Source organism: Pinus tabuliformis, chromosome 4_2 (genome assembly GCF_031772625.1).
Source record: "Pinus tabuliformis cultivar Carrire ecotype Pingquan chromosome 4_2, CPIR1, whole genome shotgun sequence".
In the NCBI taxonomy this organism is placed as follows: Eukaryota; Viridiplantae; Streptophyta; class Pinopsida; order Pinales; family Pinaceae; genus Pinus; species Pinus tabuliformis.
In genome coordinates, this window is record NC_142304.1 from 210019184 (window position 1) to 210039578 (window position 20395).

A 20395-nucleotide genomic window follows, 5' to 3' on the forward strand; every position below is an offset into this window, starting at 1 on the left:
TTTTTGTGTTAAAAACAGGTTTTTTCCCTATATGCGTCGCACACCTTGCGCGACGCATAGGATTGGGAGCTCCAAATTACAAATGGCTTGCAGTTTTGAATTTTTCATGGGAAATCATGAATTTTGGTACTTGGACAAGAAACTTGGGAAAATTTTGGGTCCCCAAAAGGTCAAAAAACATGCAAAAAATGACCTCACTGCCCCTATTTTGACACACAGGAAGAAGTCTTGGGAGAATGCACTTTTGGAGGGGCAAATGGACACCAAATTGGAAAATTCCACTTGGGTTTGAAAGTAGATAGGCAGGGCTTTCCAACAAGCCAACTTGAGCTCAATTTGGACTTCAGCAAGTGCCTCAAAATCAGCAGAAAAGTAGCGCGGCACATATAGAAATCAGTGTGGTGCATATTAATTTTTTGCCCAGTTTTTCATCTTCCAGCTCAGAAATTCGGCCAGTTTGACTAGTTTTACTTTGTGATGTAATTTTTGACTTCTCTTGATGTAATTGATTGAACATGATGTAATTTTGACACTTAGTTACTTGTTCTAGAAGATTCATTCACCAAAGAGTGAAAATTTAATGAATGAATCAGTTTCCTACCTTATAGAGGCAAGTTGTTTTAACTGCCTAGATTGTAGTGCTTTGTTTAGAATTGGTTGAAACAGCTCCTAGAATGATGAGCTCGACCCCTAGAGGCAAGGGAATAGGTTGTCTTGCCTATATTATGTAATTTATAAGTCATTTTCAGGGTTGGACTCTTGGGAAAAGCTTGACACTCTATTGTACATTCACTTCTGCATTTTTGGCAAAGGAAAGACTAGGGTTTTGCAGCACTGTTTGGGATCCTTGTGGCTTTATGTGTTGATGGTGTGCTTCTTTCAGTAATTTTAAGTTGTTATGTGTATCATTTTCCTTCTCTCATCTTCTGCAATTGAACAAATGAAGTGTTAAGGTAGAATCCATAGATTGTTATGCTCTGCCTTTGAATTTGTTTGATTTTCCATGTTTTCGTCTATTTAAGGAGAATCCTTGAAAGTTTCTTGCTCTCCTTAGCTTCTCACCAGTCAGATCTACCCACTCATTCTCTTTAAAAGCATCAAGACTATCGCCTACCTTGCCCCAAATAGACCTCTGCAAAAACGGTGTCTCATCCCCGCACCCAAAATTGCCTTTCCCTTTGATTCAACAAAAACCTCAAAAATCAACCTCAAACTCCTTGTACTTCATGCCTAGCCTAAGATCAATTGAAAATATAGTCATCTCAAGCCTCATCGATTACCTTTTGCCGAGATTGACCCGGAAAGAGCCCTCTCCTGTCCTCGTAGGGCTAGCTACGAGGCTGAGCGTGGTTTGATGTGGACCTAGAACCTTGTCTTTTCAGCCTGAGACAAATCTAGGCTCTAACAGCCACAACCAAGATCTTCTTAGAAAGGGTGTAGTTACATTTTGGGATCCCACAAACCATCGTATCAAAATGGAATAGCATGTTCCTAAGAACATTTTGGTCGATCCTCTAGTCATTGTTGGACACCAAGCTCATCAAATCAACTAGCTTCCACCCCCAGAATGATGACCAAATAGAGGTTGTCAACAATATGATCATGCACAATTTGGGCATATACAACTTTTGGAATCCATGAACATGGGATGAGAGTCTCCCATATGTTCAACACAACTACAATAAAGATATCTATAGCTCAACTAGCCACATCCCCTTTTAGGTGGGCCTAGGATTTCAACCATTAAGTCCCATTGATGGTGCACAACCCCTTGCAACTACATAAGATAAATTTGCACATGTTCAATCTGAATCCTACAAAGATACCAAGTTTATTGAATGAATTCAGTACATCTACCAATAGGTCCATGATATCTTACAAAAATTCAATACTAAGTACAAACAACTCGATCATGCTCAACACAAGTCTTAAGTGGGAGACAAGGTTTGGTTGCATTTGCAGAAAGAATGCATTGCAAGGGCCCATCAGAAGTGTTGACCACTCCACTATGGACCTTACACCATCAACAAGGTGGTGGGTGAGTACAATTCTTTTGAGCTAAGTATCCCCCCCGCGTTTGCTTGGCTTGAATCTAGTGTTCAATGTGGATGGCCTTTGGCCATACTTTCCACCATTGTTGGACACATCAGAAATCACAAAGAAACTGACAAAAATAGAGCTCAACCCATATTTCATTGAATAATCCACAATTTATTGTACCATAGACACATATATTAAAAGCACTCACCAACATAGAATCTAGTTGTATTAGGTTGTCAAAGCAGGCCAGTTCCTGCTCCAAGTAAAGTGGCTCATCAAAGGCCAAGTTTAGCAGAATTTCCCCATCCCATGGAGGAACTCAACACAATGGATATCATTTCTTCCTAAGGGGGTAAGATTGGTCCAGGTGGATATCGTCCACCTGTTGAATTTTACTTAGGCCCTAGATTTGGTCTATGGCTAACCAAGAACACAAATACACTAGGAACGTCTAACTTACAAGCACTTTTTACAGGGGAAATGTTATGAAACCAGCTCACAAAAAGATAAAAAAATAGAGATCCACGCCTTAGAATTCAGCCTCTTTGAGGGGGCAACCTCCTTTACATTACATAAATGAGCAATTCTTGGATGATTCAAATGACAAAACCTCCTTTCTATATATAGGAGTCTAAGGAGTCACAATATAACCCAGCCAGCCTAACAATAATGATATAAAGCCACAAAAATAACAATAGAGGGATTCTATGGGGCACAGTAATAACAATATGGGGGCAATAGGGGCACAACAATATTAATAAGGGGTACAACTACAATAGTAATGGGGTAATCACTAGTATTATAGGGACCCAACATGCCCCTCTCCTTCAAAAAAGTGTTGTCCTCAACGCTTGAGTAGTTCTGGATACTTCTGTATAAAATTCTCATCCTCCCATGTGGAATCCTCAGCGGATAAGTTCTTCCACTTGATAAGATACTCCAAAATTGATCGATTTCGTAGCTGTCGAGTTCTTGTTTTTGTGACTGCTTCCGGTTCCAATATAATTTTTCCTTCCTCGTCAAGTTCTGGCAATATTGTTTGAACTGGGAGCTTGTCGCCTATAACCTTCTTTAAACATGAAACATGGAAAACTGGGTGCAATCGAGAAGCTGCAGGAAGCTCCAATTTGTATGCCATAGTACCAATCTTTTGCAACACCTTGTACAGACCATAATACTTTGGTGATAATTTATTATCCTTCTTAGCTTGCTTGAGGGACATTTGCTTATATGGTTGTAGCCGTAGGAATACCCAATCACCTACATCAAAACTTCTTTCGCTGCGATGTTGATCTACCTGTTGTTTCATTCTATCTTGTGCCAACACGAGGTTATCCTTTAAGAGTTGGAGGACTTGTTGTTGATGCTCGATGTGATGTTCCACTGCCTGAACCTTAGAATTTTCTCTTAAATATGATGTGATGGATGGTGGTTTATACCCATAAAGTGCCATAAATGGGGTCATTTTTGTTGTTGTATGGAAGGAAGTGTTATACCACCATTTAGCCAGAGGCAACCATTTGACCCATTGTGTCTGTTTATCAGATACAAAGCAACAAAGATATCCTTCCAAAAATTTGTTTACTATCTCAATTTTCCCATCAGATTGAGGATCATAAGATGAGCTATGAGCTAACTGAGTACCAAGACAAGAAAATAATTCTGTCCAAAAATTTCCAATGAAAATGGGATTTCTGTCACTTACAATAATCTTTTGGTTTCCATGTAGCTTTTGAATTGTTTCCATAAATGCAGTAGAAACTGTACTAGCTTTAAATGGATGTGATAATGCACAAAAGTGTGCATACTTGGTAAGTCTGTCAACTACCACCATTATGACACTCTTTCCCTTAGACTTGGGTAAACCTATGACAAAATCCATTGAAACCTCCTCCCAATGTTGGCTTGGAATGGATAAAGGTTGTAATAGACCCGGTGTCTTAATTGTTTCAACTTTATTTTGTTGGCAAACCAAACATTCCGCCACAAACTTTTGAATATCTGATTTAAGGCCATCCCAAAAAAATTCCTTCTTAACCCTCTGGTAAGTTTTTAAAAATCCCAAGTGCCCTCCTAAGGGAGAAGTGTGCAATTCCATAAGAATCTTTTGTTTTAGCTGGGAATTCTTACAGAGGTATAAGCGATCTTTGTACCATAACGAATCATTTTTCCAGCTAAATGTGTCGGACGTACTGGAATCTTGTTGTAACTTTTGAATAAGTGCCCACACTTCTTCGTCATTCTTCCATTCCTCCCTTGCTTCATTTATCCAATCTCGTTGGATAATAGAAATGGCACACAACAATGCTTCCACATCCTCATCCTTTCTTGAGAGTGCATCTGCCACCACATTTTGCTTCCCTTTTTTGTAGATGATTTCAAAGTCATAACCCAACATCTTTGTGACCCACTTTTGTTGCCCTTCAGAGGATAATCTTTGTTCTAAAAAGTATTTAAGGCTATCATGATCCGTTTTTACCTTGAAGTGTCTTCCCATTAGGTAGGGTCGCCATTTCTTAAGTGCATGGAGTATTGCCAACATTTCCTTCTCATAAATAGCTTTGTGTAAAAACTTTCCCTTGATTGGACGACTTTCAAAAGCAATGGGTCTTTCATCTGGCATTAGAATAGCACCAATTACATTTCCTGAAGCATCACATTCCACAATAAATGTTTTTGTGAAGTCCGGTGTAGCTAAGACCGGTGCTTGGCACATTTCCTCTTTAAGATGTTTAAAGGCCTTTGTTGCTTCCGGAGTCCATGAAAATGCATCTTTCTTCAATAATCTTGTTATAGGTGCTGCTATTCTCCCATAATTCTTGACAAACTTGCGATAATACCCTGTCAACCCGAGAAATCCTCGCAGATTCTTTATGGATGTGGGGATTTTCCATTCCTTAATGGCTTTAATTTTGCTAGGGTCTACCTTAACTCCTTCATGAGATACAATATGACCCAGATATTCCACCTCCTAGACTCCAAAGAAACATTTGGATCTTTTCGCATACAATTGTTTCTCCTCCAATAGTTGTAACACCCTGTCAACATGTTCAACATGATCCTTCCAAGACTTGCTGTAGATTAGTATATTATCAAAAAATACTAACACAAAATTTCTAAGGAATGGTTTGAAAATTGAATTCATCAAACCTTGAAATGTTGAAGGTGCATTGGTAAGGCCAAAAGGCATGACCAAAAATTCATAATGACCCTCATGAGTTCTAAATGTTGTTTTCAGAATGTCTTCAGTCTTCATTCTGATTTGATGATATCCTGAACGAAGATCCAGCTTGGTGAAGTAAATTGATCCATGCAATTCATCCAGCAATTCATCAATGACAGGAATGGGAAACTTATATTTAATAGTGATCTTGTTGAGCTCCCTATAATCCGGGCACATGCGCCATGATCCATCCTTCTTGTGCACCAATACTACTGGAGCAGAGAAAGAACTTTGACTCAGTTGAATTATGCCAGCCTCTAGCATTTCTGCAACCATGCGTTCAATTTCACTCTTTTGGACATAGGGATATCTGTACGGCCTGATGTTTGGAGGAACACTTCCTGGAATCAGATGAGTAGCATGATCATGATCACGCATAGGTGGGAGACCTTTGGGAGTCTCAAATACCTTGGAATGATTGTCCAGGACTTTTTGGAGATCTGGAGAAATAGATGGTTCCGATGTGGAAACATCTAGCGAACATAATTGTGCAATTACACCTCTTTGTTCCTTTTTTAGAAGCTTTGTCATACCATTAGAGCTGATTATCTTTCCTGGTTTCCCTACAATACCCCTTAATTCAACTTCCTTTCCTTCCGTAGAAAATTTGATGAAAAGTTCTTGAAAATTAAAAGCTATTGTACCCAAGGATTGTAGCCATTGGACTCCTAATACAACATCAGCACCTCCCATTGGAATGGAAAGCATTGGGCTAGTCAATACATATTCTCCCATGGATAGCTTGATATTATGGCACTTTCTAGAGCAATTTATTGTTCCTCCATTTGCAATCATCACCTGACACTCTGGTGCTGGATATAGTAAGCAATTCAATTCTTTTGCTACCTTACAATGAATAAAATTGTGGGTGCGTCCTGAATCAATCAACACTATTACCTTTTTCTTCTTGATTTGTCCTTCTATCTTGATGGTTTGAGGAGTGGTAATTCCTACCAATGCATTACAAGATATGGTCGAATTCATTTGTTCTTCATCTAGGCTTTGTTCCTGGAGTATATCCTCTTCTTTTGACCTTTCTTGCTCCTTTTCTTCTTCCTCTTCTCAATCTATGTAGAATAATTTCTTCTCAGCACACTTATGACCTTTAGTGTATTTGCTATCACAACTGTAACAAAGCCCTTTTGCTCTTTTTTCTTCCAATTGTTGTGGTTTAAATCTTATAGGTTGTGGAAGACTAGGGGCAACAGCACTTCCGTCTTTATGGTTGTGAGTGGTATGCTTCTTGGTTGCCATGATTTTGCTTTCCATTTTTCTTGCTAACCTGAATGCCTTCTCTAATGAATCAGGTTCCCAAAGGCGAACATCATGTTGGATATTATCCTTTAAAGACCCTATTAACACATCAATCCTATGCTCCTCTGGAATATCTTTTACCCTTATGTTCAATTTTTGGAACTCCTCAATGTGCTCCATTATTGAACCCTTTTGTTTGAGACTTATCAATTGGCTAAAAAAAGTGTTGCTTTTTGTATCCTCATAATGTGCTATCAATTCTTCCGTAAAAATTGCCCAACTGATAAATTTTTTACGAGAGCAAAGCCATTGATACCATACAAACTGATTTGGTTCCAAATATAAAGTTTCCATACGTACCTTTTGTGTGTTTTGCACATTATTTAGATCGAAAAATTGCTCCATCTATAATATCCATGTTGCGGGATCCTTGCCATCAAACTTCCTCATATCGATTTTTGGAATATGGTGGGTCTTCGATCCAACATTAGAGTCTATGGAATCATGATTAACATTTCTTTTGTTCACATCATGAGTTTCCTTTACAACCTTTTCACCATTAGTAAGTATTTCTTGTAGAAAATTTTTCAAATCTGTCTTCAAATCTGCCATGTTTGTCTTCAAATCTGCCATGTCTCTCTTCAAATATGTCTTCAAATCATCCATCTTAGCTTCCATGCCCTTTATCTTAGATTACACGCCATTTATCTTAGATTCTGTTAGCTTTTGTGAGCGTGACATTTGTTGCACTTGTTCTTGTAATTTTGATATATCATGTAGCATTTCTTCCTCTTCTTCATGAGTCATGCTAGAGCTTTCAGGTTCCTTACTAGTTGTTTGCATTTTCTTTCCTCGGGGCATCAATTACCGATAATAATGCTTTACTATGCCCTTTGAATTCCTTCAAACCAAGCTTACACAAAAAATTAAAAAAAAACTACACACTTTTTTTCACTTTGTAGAAGCCTGATATTGAATCTGATGTATCTCTGTAATTTCAGATCATTCAGTTTTTAAATTGTGACCTGTAGTAGCCTTCTGCGTCCTTTTTCCACTGCCACCAGTCTTATCCAAATTGGATTCTCCAAGGAAGAGTTATGCAAAATCTCCCACAGTGACCTGCTTATAGACTAGTTCAGTAGAGCAAACTTGTACGACGTGCCACGAGTCACTGTTTCAACCTTTGGCTCTGAAAAAATATATAAAAGAAACTACAATACGTCCTCTTTCTGTAACTTCTTACGAAATTTCAATCTGATGCATAGAAAGAAAGTTATGACGATTTTCCCCAGGTCACCTGTTTGGAATGTAATTCAGGAGTCTGCAAGAAGACCAACTTACGCAGATCATATCTCCGCAAATATAGCATAAAAGTTCTGAAATTTCAGACCCGAGATTCAACATAATGTCTTCTCAAATGGGTTTTTTTTTTAGCTTCTGAAACGTCGCAGAAAAAAAGTTATAGCAAAAATGCCACGATGACCTCTTTGGAGCAGAAAAACCCTAGAATCCAAAGCTCTGATACCAAATGCTATGAAACCAACTCACAAAAAGATAAAAAAGAGAGATCCACGCCTTAGAATTCAGCCTCTTCGAGGGGGAAACCTCCTTTACATTACATAAATGAGCAATTCTTGGATGATTCAAATGACAAAACCTCCTTTCTATATATAGGAGTCTAAGGAGTCACAATATAACCCAGGCGACCTAACAATAATAATATAAAGCCACAAAAATAACAATAGAGGGATTCTATGGGGCACAGTAATAACAATATGGGGGAAATAGGAGCACAACAATATTAATAAGGGGTACAACTACAATAGTAATGGGGTAATCACTAGTATTATAGGGACCCAACAGGAAATTTGTTGAAGGCAATCCTTCATCTCTAGCCCTTTTTTCCCTCTTTGTCCACTTCTCTTTTGACTATCCTTTGTCTCCAATACCACTGAGAAATTTCTCCTTTAATATGTATGCATACACAACTACTCATAATGGATCTTGTCCTTCAAAGTCACTACATAACCAACTCCAAAACCACTTCAACTACTCACAGTAAATTAATCCTTCAATTCACTATGTATCAGCCTTCAAGGTCATTGTTTATACTTTTGTTACTAAACACTCCTTTTGCTACCTTCTACTGAAATAAGGCTTCAAGCTACTGTTCAACTTAGCCACCTTGAATCTCCTTTTTCTAGACCACAACTACCTTCTTCCTTCAACATACTGTTGACCTAGACTTTTGGTATCACTATGGTATCCCTCCCTAGAATTTAGCCAGCCTTATCTCAAGATTTAAGGCTCTCTTCCTAGCTTAGAAAACCCATTTCATATTTGGTCTAAATCTTAACAAAATTTTGAGTCACCTTAGTTCCCTATCTAGGTTCATGGCTAGGTTTATTGCAACTCATCTCCCATGATCAGACTTATTGTGGCCCTTTCTAGGCCTATATGTGCCCACGACCAGGTCTCCATGCCCTCAACTACTGTATAAAAGATAGAACTAGCCCTCCTTTGGTATATTTCAAACCTTAGTCAACCTCCTTAGCACAAATATGCCCTTGGTCCTAGATCTAGTGCCTTTCTTGCTACAAAACCTCTCTTCTATCATTGCAACCCACCATTACAAACCCTCCTACAGCCTTCTCTAGCCCTCAATCTTGTTAGAATTCCACTTATAGATCTGTCCAAAATTCCTTTCCCTCAGTCACGCTTCAACCTTCTCCTGCTTGATGGATCTTATTCTCATATATAGATCATCCCTTAACTAGGTATTGGTCCCTCCAGATCTAGACTAGAATAGTCTCCCTAGCTTTGGCCTGCATGGTCTTCCTCACAAAACTTAGCTCGATGTCTTTTACAAGACATATCTTGGTTGTGATTATCCTCTCAAAGATTGTTGCTTCTCCATGGGTAGAACTCAACCCTCTTCTAGGGAACTCCTTGCACACAAATGAGTTCTTCCACTTGCGTGTTTAGGCCACTCCCTTTGACCTATATTTATATTTTTTTTGGGTCATTTAAGAAACCTCTAGATCTTTAGGGTTTTAGCCTCTCAACCCATTAGAATAAAAAATTAGTTTCTTTAGGTCACAAGCCCGTTTCTTTAGGTCTAAAATACCAACTTTGGGTAAATCGCTAGACCAACTACTTTTGTCGGGTTTCCTTCTCTTAGAAATACCTTTCGGGCTACCTAAAATTCCAGCACTCCTCTTAGTGAGGAAGGTAGTGAGGAAAGTATTTCCTGCACACTTACAACTCCATGAATTTCCCTACATACCCATGATTTTACTCGCATGAGTCATGACTTTCCTTGCATATCCATATCTGTCATTGCATGTGCAACGCCTTCTTTTATACTTGATCAAGATTTATCTTGCATGGTGCATGAATGTCCTCACATGCAACATGAATTTCCTTGCACCACCACGAATATTCTCTCATGGTTCATGACTTTCCATGCATGGGATGGAAACTCTTCTATCTCATTAGAACCTAAATATTTTGACTTCCATAAGGCATTTGACAATCCTTCATGGTCTTGTTTTGAAGCTAGACTCCCTCTAAGCCTACACAACCTCCACTAGCTCATTCTTCTTTTAGTGCACACTCTGATCCACATGCTCTTTAGAGTAGCTTTGGTACCATGTTGAATTTTACTTAGGCCCTTAATTTGGTCTATGGCTAACTACGGACACGAACACATTAAGAACCCCCAACTTACATGCACTTTGCACAAATTTTTTTGTTGAAGGTACACCTTCATATTTAACCCTTTCTTCCCTCTTTATCCGCTACTCTTTGGGTCATCCTTTTCCTTCAATCTCATAGAGAAATTACTCCTTTATTGCATACATAATTTCTCACAATGGCTCTTGTCCTTCAAAGTCATTGCATAACCAGCTCCAAAACCACTTCGACTACTCACAATAAATTAATCCTTCAATTCACTATATGTCATCCCTTAAGATAAATGTTCAGACTTCCATTACTAAATAGTCATTTTTCTTAATCCTTATGTTGAGATAAGGCTTTAGGCTATTGCTCAAATCAACTAGCTTGAATCTTCTTTTTCTAAGCCGCAACTACCTTCTTCTTTCAGCATACTGCTTAACCAAACTTTTCGTATCATTGTTGTATCCCTCCCTAAAATTCAACCATCCTTATCTTGATCTTTAAGGCTCTCTTCCCAGTTTAGAAAACCCACGACCTCTCTGGCCTAAACCCAATCATACTTTTAAGGCACGTTGGTTCCATGTCTACGCCTATGGCTAGGTCTGTTGTAACTCGACTCCCATGATTAGACTTACTACGACTCTTCCCATGCCTATAGGTGCCCACGTCTAGGTTTCTATACCCTTAGTTGCTCTATAAAACATAGAACTAGCCCTCTCATGGTATATTGCAGACCTCGACCATCCTCCTTAGCATGGATCTACCCTCAGTTATAGGTCTAGTACCCTTCTTTCTATGGAACCTCTCTTCCATCATTGTGTCCCACCATTACAAGCCCTCTTAAAGTCTTCTACATCCCTTGGTCTTGATTGAAGTCCACTTTAAGCTCTATCCAACGTTCCTTGCCCTCAACCAGGCTTCAACCTTCTCCTTCTTGATGGATCTTATGCTCATAGATAAATCAACCCTTAACTAGGGCTCGATCCCTCCAAATCTAGACCAAAACAATCTCCCCAGATTCTGCTTGCCTGGCCTTCCCCGAAAAACTCATCTCAACCTATTTTACAAGACATATCTTGGACATGGATATCCTCTTCCAGGTCACTTATTTCACAAAAACGAGTCCTTTTACTTGTGTGCCTATGCCACTCCCTTTGATCTTTATTTATATTTTTCTTTTGGGTTATTTAGGAAACCTCTAACTCTTTAGGGTTTGAGCCTCTCAACCCATTAGAATAAACAATTTGTTTCTTTAGGTCCAAAACCCCAAATTTGGGTAAATTGCCCTGCCAACTACTTTTGGTGGGTTTACTTCTCTCAAAAATACCTTTTGAGCTACCTAAAATTACAACACTACTCATCTATTCCACTAACTCACAACATAATTTTCATATTTAGTAGTTTTCTATTTTTGGCAACTTTTAGGTTCAAAACTTCCAAAGACGTGTTAAGGCCCTAAATGGCGTTTTTTGTTGGGCATTAGATAATCCAAGGCTCCCTGTGTGTTTTGTGACATGTGCTTAACTTCCTCTTGACGATCCATTAAATCTAGCAATGCATTTGTTTACCAACACCTTCAGATTTTGGTGTAACAACAATCGTGACTCCAAAAAGTGATATGAGAGCCAAAGGTCTTAAGTTCAAAACACACCTAACTTGCACTGGGGGGGATATTTGTGGGCATTGGATAATCCAACGCTCCCCGTCTATTTCATGACATGTGCTTAACCACCTCTTCAGGATCCATTAACTTTGGTGATGCATCTATTTACTAACACCTGCCGATTTTGGTGTAACGACAATCGTGACTTAACATTTTTTTGTGAAAGAGACTGATAGTAGTCATAGACTTCATCAACAGTTGAAAAATGTACTTCTCAGATAGACCTTTCAAATGGGCTATCTTGTGAACCAAATAGTGATTGTATGCCAAAGTTAAAACCATGAGAAGTTGTCATTCCAACTTACCCCATCGTGGCCCAAAAGCCTTTGGAATTTCATCTCCTATGGTTATGATTTTGGATGTTTCATTAATTATTTATGATAAAAATGCCTCTTAGCCTCATTGTAACACAGTTCAGGAAGGCATCTCATTGTCACATCTCTTCTTAGCGATAAGCTACCACCATTAGAGTTAGTTTGTTTTCATTCTACATGTATATAATTTCAATATATTCCATTTATTAATAGAATTCAAGTTTCGTTGTACCTCTATGTTTTGGTTATAAATTTCAATATCATTTCATTCCCTTAATAAATTTGGATCAGAGAAACCCTAAAAGCAACACTGTTACTGATTACATGCAAAGGAACCTTCAATGTTTCTTTAGATTGCTCTCACCCTTAATATATTGATAGGAGCATCCTTCTTCATCAAAGTTGATTCAAGGTTGAATAATAACTAAATTTGTGTCTCCTACAACTCCAAAATGCTAGAGCTACTTGTAAAATAGTTAGAAAACATCTTTGAAACAAAAAAAAATATATCCACAATACAAGATTGAACATATAAATAAGATGAAATATATTATTTAATATAATGTTCCATATGGATGCATCCCCTAGGGTGGGGGGTATTCTCCATATTTTCCATGCTCCCAGGACGAATGGATGCTTAGGGGAACATTTCTCCACATCCCCCTTTTGAGGAAACTTTTGGAAATGAAAGGGAAAATGTTCCCCAATGTGGGGGATGCATTTCGACAAAAGGGGTGCTTGTGGGAACTTCCCCACGAGAAAAAGGGGTATCACGTTTATGCAACCCCCCTAGATTTTTCCTAAAAACAATATTTTGTGAGTTGGGAAGCCTGATATTCAACCCTAGGGCCTTGTTAATTCTATGTAATTAATGGTAATATTAAATTCTTAAAATAAATAAAAATCATTTTGCTTAAATTTTTAACATTACCATTAAATTTTTTCAGGATGTTTGATATTAGTTCCAACCTCATGGGATTTCTTATGGAGAAAGTTGAATTTTAGGTCTCACTCGAAATTTAGTAAACTTAATAATTTTTTAAATTTAAGGTTTGGGGGGATTCCAAGTTTCCATTAGATTCTAACATGTATGAGGGTATGGAACTAGCATTTAATCAAGACCACCAAGCCCTCTATGTACCTTGATGTTGGTGGCATTAATTATTGAACTCCTTTGTCATGACCCTGGTAAAAATGTAACCATGACTCAAACAAAATCAATCTTATTTTAATACTTAGAGGGTGATATTGATTGTGAGAATCCCTATATGGGCAATGATTCTGATGATATGTATGTATTAGTTGTAGCATGATTGTTTTTGGAATGTAGAGGCCATTTAGAGCCTTTTGTTGATGTACTTTTAGTCCAAAGATGGATTACACTTGTGTTATTTTGGTTATATGTAAACTTGTTATACATATGAGAAACTTTGCATATTTTGTATAATGGTTTAGATTCCTATGGATGCACATGAATATTTATGTATTTTTTTCAAAATTTGAATATTTGTGTATTTTTTTTTTATCTAGTTTTTCTTCCAATTCCCAATCTTGAAATCAACTAATTTGATGATTGGTTTGGTTCTAATAACATTAGTTCATTTTCCATTGTTCATTTTGAGTTTTAACTTTTGAGTCTTTATTCTAAATATTGATGACCTCAAAGTGAATCTTTCTCTCATCACTCATTACTAGTTTTGAATTTGAGTAATTTCAATTTACTATTCTAGTCTTTAGACTTTAGTATTTTCTATTATTTATACAATATTTTACAATCTCTGTTTCATTGAATCATTTCTACTTCATTATTGAACTTAAATTGGGATCAATTTTTCTCTCATCACTCTTTACTAGTTTTAAATTTGAGTAATTTCAATTTACTATTCTAGTCTTTAGACTTTAGTATTTACTATTATTTATAGAGTATTTTACAATTTCTATTTCATTGAATCATTTCTACTTCATTATTGAACCTGAATTGAAATCATGCTTACAATTAGGCCAATAAGTGTGTCTATTTTTAATAGGGCTTCTAGAATTTTAATTTAATTATCAATTATTATTAGGTGGATGGTCGGGATTTAACCTCCACAAAATATTCTAGAATATTTATAGTAATATACCAAAATGCTATGTTTGTCCTTGTATTTAAATTGATTAATTAAAAAAAAATGTTATATGAATAAGTGTCATATGAAGTGAATTGTGTTTTTGTGGGCATGTGGTATTAATAAGCCATGGTATTGTAGAAAACAAATTATATATTGTAAAGTGGGGGGGGAAGTCTCCGTGTTCAAGGCTCTTTATATATATATATATATATATATATATATATATATAGATGGATGGATGTATGTTTAACTTTTATATATAATAATAATAATATATTTTAAGTAGTTTTAATGATTTTCTTACTCTTAGGCTTTAGCAACATGATATATATAATGAAGTAAGTGTTTTAATGGTTAGTATGAATCGGTGTCCATTTTTTGTCCTTTTAATTAAATTGATTAATTAAAAAAAATGTTATAGGAATAAGGGTCATATGAAATGAGTTATGTTTTTTAAGCATGTGGTATTAATAAGCCATGGTATTGGCACATGGTATTGTAGCAAACCTTATTTATAGATTAAGATTCTCCATGGTAAAGTGGGGGTAAATGTATGTATGTTTAACTTATATATTAATTCTTTTAGTAATAATAATAAAATTATAATTTAATTAAGTTGCAAGATTTTCTTAATTTTAGCAACATAAAATATCTAATGAAATAAGTGTTTTGATGATTAGTATGAATTGATGTCTATTGTTGTAGTTGTGGTTGTAGTAGTGTGTGTGAATAGACATACATAATCCTTTGAATTTCCCTAAATTTAAGGGTGTTCCCACATATATCCTTGTCTATTCTCATATCCCTTATCCCAAAAACTTAATAAAACATTGATTAAATATACCAAAATACTCTCCCTATAATTAACGTGTTGTTAACTTCACTTACAGTATAATCTATGATAACAAAAAAAAATGTAAAAAGAAACTAACCACACATCCAACAACCTTGTTTCAAACTAATCAACCTAACCCAAAAAAACAAAAATAAAACCAACCCATGGAAAGAGTAAACATCTCAGGGAAGCATGTTGCTCAAAAAGGATGGGAAAGAGCAAAAAGGATTGGAAAACCATTAATCGAAGCAACCAAACATAATATAATTCTTAGTATTCTTTTGAGACTTAGAGAAGGTTCATAACGAAAAGAAATGAAGAATACTCAGAGAAACGACATAAGAGCCTCATGGAAACAACAAATAACCATTAGGAAGAACAATACTCATAGAGAGGAACGACAAAAGAGCCTCATGGAAACAACAATTAACCATTAGGCACAAGAATTTGAAGAATAATCATTGAGAGAGAAACGACATAAGAGCCTCAAGGAAACAACAAACAACCATTAGGCATAATCATTACATCAAGGGTACTCTTATATGGCTTTGATCAATGAATTGACAGTTATTACATGACTTTCCCTGTTTCGCCAGGTGTCTAGCCAGCAGGTAGGCCAACCATAAATTCATCTGTATAAGGAATATAACAAGCATAATGGACGAAGCATGAAAAACGCTGAATGCATATAAGTACATTAAAATAACAAGCATAATGGACAAAGCATGAAAAACGCTGAATGCATATAAGTACATTAAAAATATCACACCCATCAAACCACTTATCAAATACATATTCATATGTTAGTGAAGTTTGAGCATCCATAGCTCTTACAATAGAATAGTTGAAAATTGTTGGAGAAAATTTGTGTACGTGGCGATACTTTCATAATGAGCAGCTCCCCTCATCCATATGATAAATGTATAAGTAGGGCAACTGGTTATGCATATAATAATAATAAGAGATGTGGGATAAATACATGGATACAGAGAGACATATTATATTGTATTTAGAACGCGCGTTACATCGGATGACAAACGCTTTGTATGTAACGTTTCGAGATACTTAATTGATCGTATTAAAGTGTGGGAATATTTATGAGAATAAAGAGCTTGCAGAGCCATTCTGTGTTTTCTCTCTCGGTGTGACTATGGATCTATGCCGGTCTCGAATTCTGTACAGGACATCATGGATGTTGGATTTTGTTATGCGTCGGGCAAATATTTTTTTAAAGCATTTGAAAATGGGTATTGGTCGGCATGCAAATGAACAAATGGAGGAATTGAGCGCAAATCCCCTGGGATATCACATGCCAGTGTTGGCCGTTTCAGAGTTGATTAGATTAAAATCAGTGTATGTTGCAACATGCAAGGCAGGGGGCGGAGAGAGTGTATGAGTATGAGTATGAAATGAAAAAAGGTGGGATTTTTTAAAGGACGTGTCGCGGAAGCAGGGAGGCAGAAATGGAGGAAGGCGTACCAATGAAATAGGGGCGGGCATTCGCTTTTCCTGCAGGTACGCCGTTCCGCACCCTGCTCTGCCGGTTCCTTGTCGGCTCTTTCTTATCTCATCTCCACTGCATTATTACTTACTCCTTCCCATGTCAACACACCGCCTCACTTTACCACCGCCCTCCTGCACGTGCACCACCTCGTTCTCGTCATTTTCTTTTTCCCTCAATCCTCATTCACACAACAGTGAACACCACCTTCAATTATTCTAATGGCGTTGCCTACCAAGGCCACAAGGCCACAATTTTAATCAGAGGAAATTTGATTGTGGGATTAAAATGGATATAGTACAAGAAGAAATTTTAGTGCATCTAAAATTCTTTCAAAATCAAATTCTATTAATTTTCTAAGAAAAAATGATAAACCCACATATTTTTCAAAAGATCATGCTAGAATTTCTGTGGTTTTCGGAGCAAAATTGTGACCTAAGCTACGCATTAAAAGTTATTCAATACCCTTAATGTCCCCGCCCTACCCTAATTAGGAATTAAGGGAACAACCTACGTGTGCCGTTTAACCAGCGCTGCTATGCCTTGTTATTACTAATGTATGCTATTTTCCCGAGGTTGTTCCCCCGCGGAAAGAAAGTAAAATTTGTCAAAAGTGAGAATAGGGCGATGGAGGCGAGTGAGCGAACGAGCATGCAATCAGTCATGATGTTGTTCTGCAACTGCACTGCACTCTGTCCGCAGTGCCAGAGTTGTCTCCCAGTACTGTTCAGTAATCGAGACACAGACGGATTTTTTTTCTTTTAAAATCCATGGCCCCCATTTGCCTTGTCTATTCTATTCTACGCTGCCCCCCTTGTCATCCCATGCAATGAATCCCTGCATCCCTTCTTTTCCCTGATCTTGTTATGCCATGCAATCAATCCCTGCATCACTTCCCTTCCCTGGTTCTCCTCTGCCCATTGTGTAGATCACCTTTCTCTCATCTGCCCATTTGCAACCAGACATCTTCATGGTCCTGAACGTGGATAGGCACTTGAAGTGAGGAAGAGAGTCAATAAGCAGAAACAGTTCAGCCACAGGTGTGCAGAGATGAGTTGGGGAAGCTCCCACCAGAGCTATGTTGCTGTTCCATTGCATGGTCTCCCATTCAACTGTGAATGGGCCATGGATCCCCTTGTCTCTCACCTGCCTGCAGGGTTTCCTTTCCCATATGACAACAGCACCCCGCCCACCTACCCCGCCCAGGCAGACTCATCCTCTGTTTTCATGTCTTCCCTTCTCTCAATTCGTCACCTTCCTTACGCTCATCCCATTTCAACCCACAACATGAAACCCACTCCTCCTCAGAACGAGGCCGATGATTATGAAGAAGAAGAGGAGCCCATCCTCAGTCTGCGGCCGCCTGGCCAGACAGACCAGGCGCTCAAGAAATCCAACACTCAGCTCTCTTACGCCACCGATCAGGAGGAATCCGACGACAATGTGACCGTGGCTCTGCATATCGGTCCACCAACCCCTGTTTCCCTGGACTGCGACGCGGTTTCAAGCGTTAACGATGGGTGTTTCCAGGCGAAAGAAAGGCTGCCCATGGGTCAATATTGGATCCCCACACCATCTCAGATTCTCGTCGGCCCTACACAGTTTTCCTGCGCTGTCTGTAATAAGACCTTCAATCGTTATAACAATATGCAGGTATTTGAGTGTATGTAGGATTTCACAGCTTGAATTCATGTGATAATTAATGTCATATGTTCTTGTTTCTAGAGAAAATTTACTAAAAACAAACTGGCAAATGTGTGAATCGTTCATGCCATATGCTGAGGCTTCTACAGAAAACTGTGGCGGTGAAAGGTCCAACAACATTTAGGGTAGATGTTCTACTTAGCTAGGTTTTACTCATTTGCCATACTTTTCTCTAGAAGTAACAGTTTTCTCCAAAATTTGAGTGTCTGTAGACTTTCACAGCTTGAATTCATGTCTTATGTTGTTTTTTCCGGAGAAATTCACGTCATATGTTGTTATTTCTTGAGAAAACTTACTAGAAACAAAATGTGGCAAATGCATCAAAGTTCATATTATATGTTGTTATTTCTGGAGAAAAGTATGGCCGTGAGAGGTCTAAATAATATTTAGGGTAGATGTTCTACTTAGCAAGGTTTACTCATCTCTTTTTTTTGCAAGAAAGAAAACATTTCATAACTTAAACAATAAAATCACTAGCTACGATCCAGAAAAGCAAAAAGAAAAAAATAATGGCATATCATATTAGATAATTGCACTCTTTTATGACCTAGTAGAGATTGAATTCTTGTAAAATAAATATTGATCTGGTGGAAAATCAATTTTGTATTGCAGATGCACATGTGGGGACATGGATCCCAGTACAGAAAAGGTCCGGACTCGTTGCGAGGAACTAAGCCTTCAGCCATCATGCGGTTGCCATGTTACTGCTGTGCACCGGGTTGCAGAAATAGCATAGACCACCCGCGTTCGAAACCCCTCAAGGACTTCCGAACGCTACAGACCCACTACAAGCGAAAGCACGGCAGCAAGCCCTTCGCGTGCCGCAAATGCAGTAAGGCGTTTGCCGTGCGCGGAGACTGGCGCACCCACGAGAAGAACTGCGGCAAGCTCTGGTTCTGCATGTGTGGTTCCGATTTCAAGCACAAACGCTCCCTCAAAGACCATATCCGCGCCTTCGGACAGGGTCACGCGCCGCACGGGGTCGAGTCCTGTGAAGACGACGACGACCCGGCATCTTCAGAAGAGCTGGACGATGGTTATTCTGGGACTTCTCAATAGCAAATGTATGAATTATTTTACAGAAGAACAAGCCTGGCGCCTGGCGTTAGGCTATATTTTGTTGCTTCCGGCTGGTCTAACTTTTTTTTTCAGAAATTGGGCCGCGAGCAACTTTCAAGCATACATAATCTCGAACTGAAGATTAGACCACAAATCCTGTAAAATATATATTAGATAATGTATTTAATCACTGCTAGCGCAATGTTTTGTATTCAGTCAATACGGGCAATGTCCAAATGTTGATAGGCCACTGCCTGTCTGCAAATATAACAGAAAAGCATGGATTGCTACAAACTTACTACGTTGTAACACGCACATTCACCTTCACATTCTGTAAGTAAATTTTGCAGTTCCAATGACAATTAGACACATGCATTCCATTTCAGACCAAAAACTGCGAATTGTACCTTAATGGTATGGTATGGTATGGTATGAGAGTGGTGACATTGCACGTTTCATATATTCATTGTAAAGCCCTTTCTTTCTTTATTTTCTTGTAGAATATTGTCCATCGTCCTTGCAAGAAGTGAGTAGGTTAAATGATGAAAGCCCGCCTTGCAGAGACGTGGCCGTCCTGGGCCTCCGCTTTCGTTCCACGTATATAAAATCAACAAAAAAAAAAAAGTGGGGCAGATTAGCTGAATCTTGTATGCTAAGGTACCTGTAACGTACGTGTTAATGCAGTGGTCAGATCAGATTGTTTCCAGCCTTTTGTATCTGTCCAATCTGGGCGCCCATCTATGTTTTGCAACTTAACCATCTTTGATTTTGATTTTGATTTGGGTGCCACATTGACCTCTAATTCAACTTCGTAAGCTGAATTATGGCCTCATTTATTTATTATGATATGTTTAAGACCATAATTATGGCCTCATTTATTTATTATGATATGTTTAAGACCATGTCGTTTTAGCATGTTGTAATCTGCATAATTCAAGTGTTTCAAGAATCTGGGCGCCCATCTATGTTTTGCAACTTAACCATCTTTGATTTTGATTTTGATTTGGGTG

General features: G+C 38.0%; 1 protein-coding gene across 1 annotated transcript; it reads left to right on the plus strand.

The window, feature by feature from the left end:
* Nucleotides 1-17187: 17187 nt before the first annotated feature.
* LOC149168853 (zinc finger protein WIP6-like) lies at nucleotides 17188-19779 on the plus strand. Its single transcript, XM_089428448.1, has 2 exons — nucleotides 17188-18275; nucleotides 18939-19779. The coding sequence occupies exons 1-2, from the start codon at nucleotides 17673-17675 to the stop codon at nucleotides 19383-19385; spliced, it is 1050 nt and encodes a 349-aa protein (XP_089284574.1). The 5' UTR covers nucleotides 17188-17672; the 3' UTR covers nucleotides 19386-19779.
* Nucleotides 19780-20395: the final 616 nt, after the last annotated feature.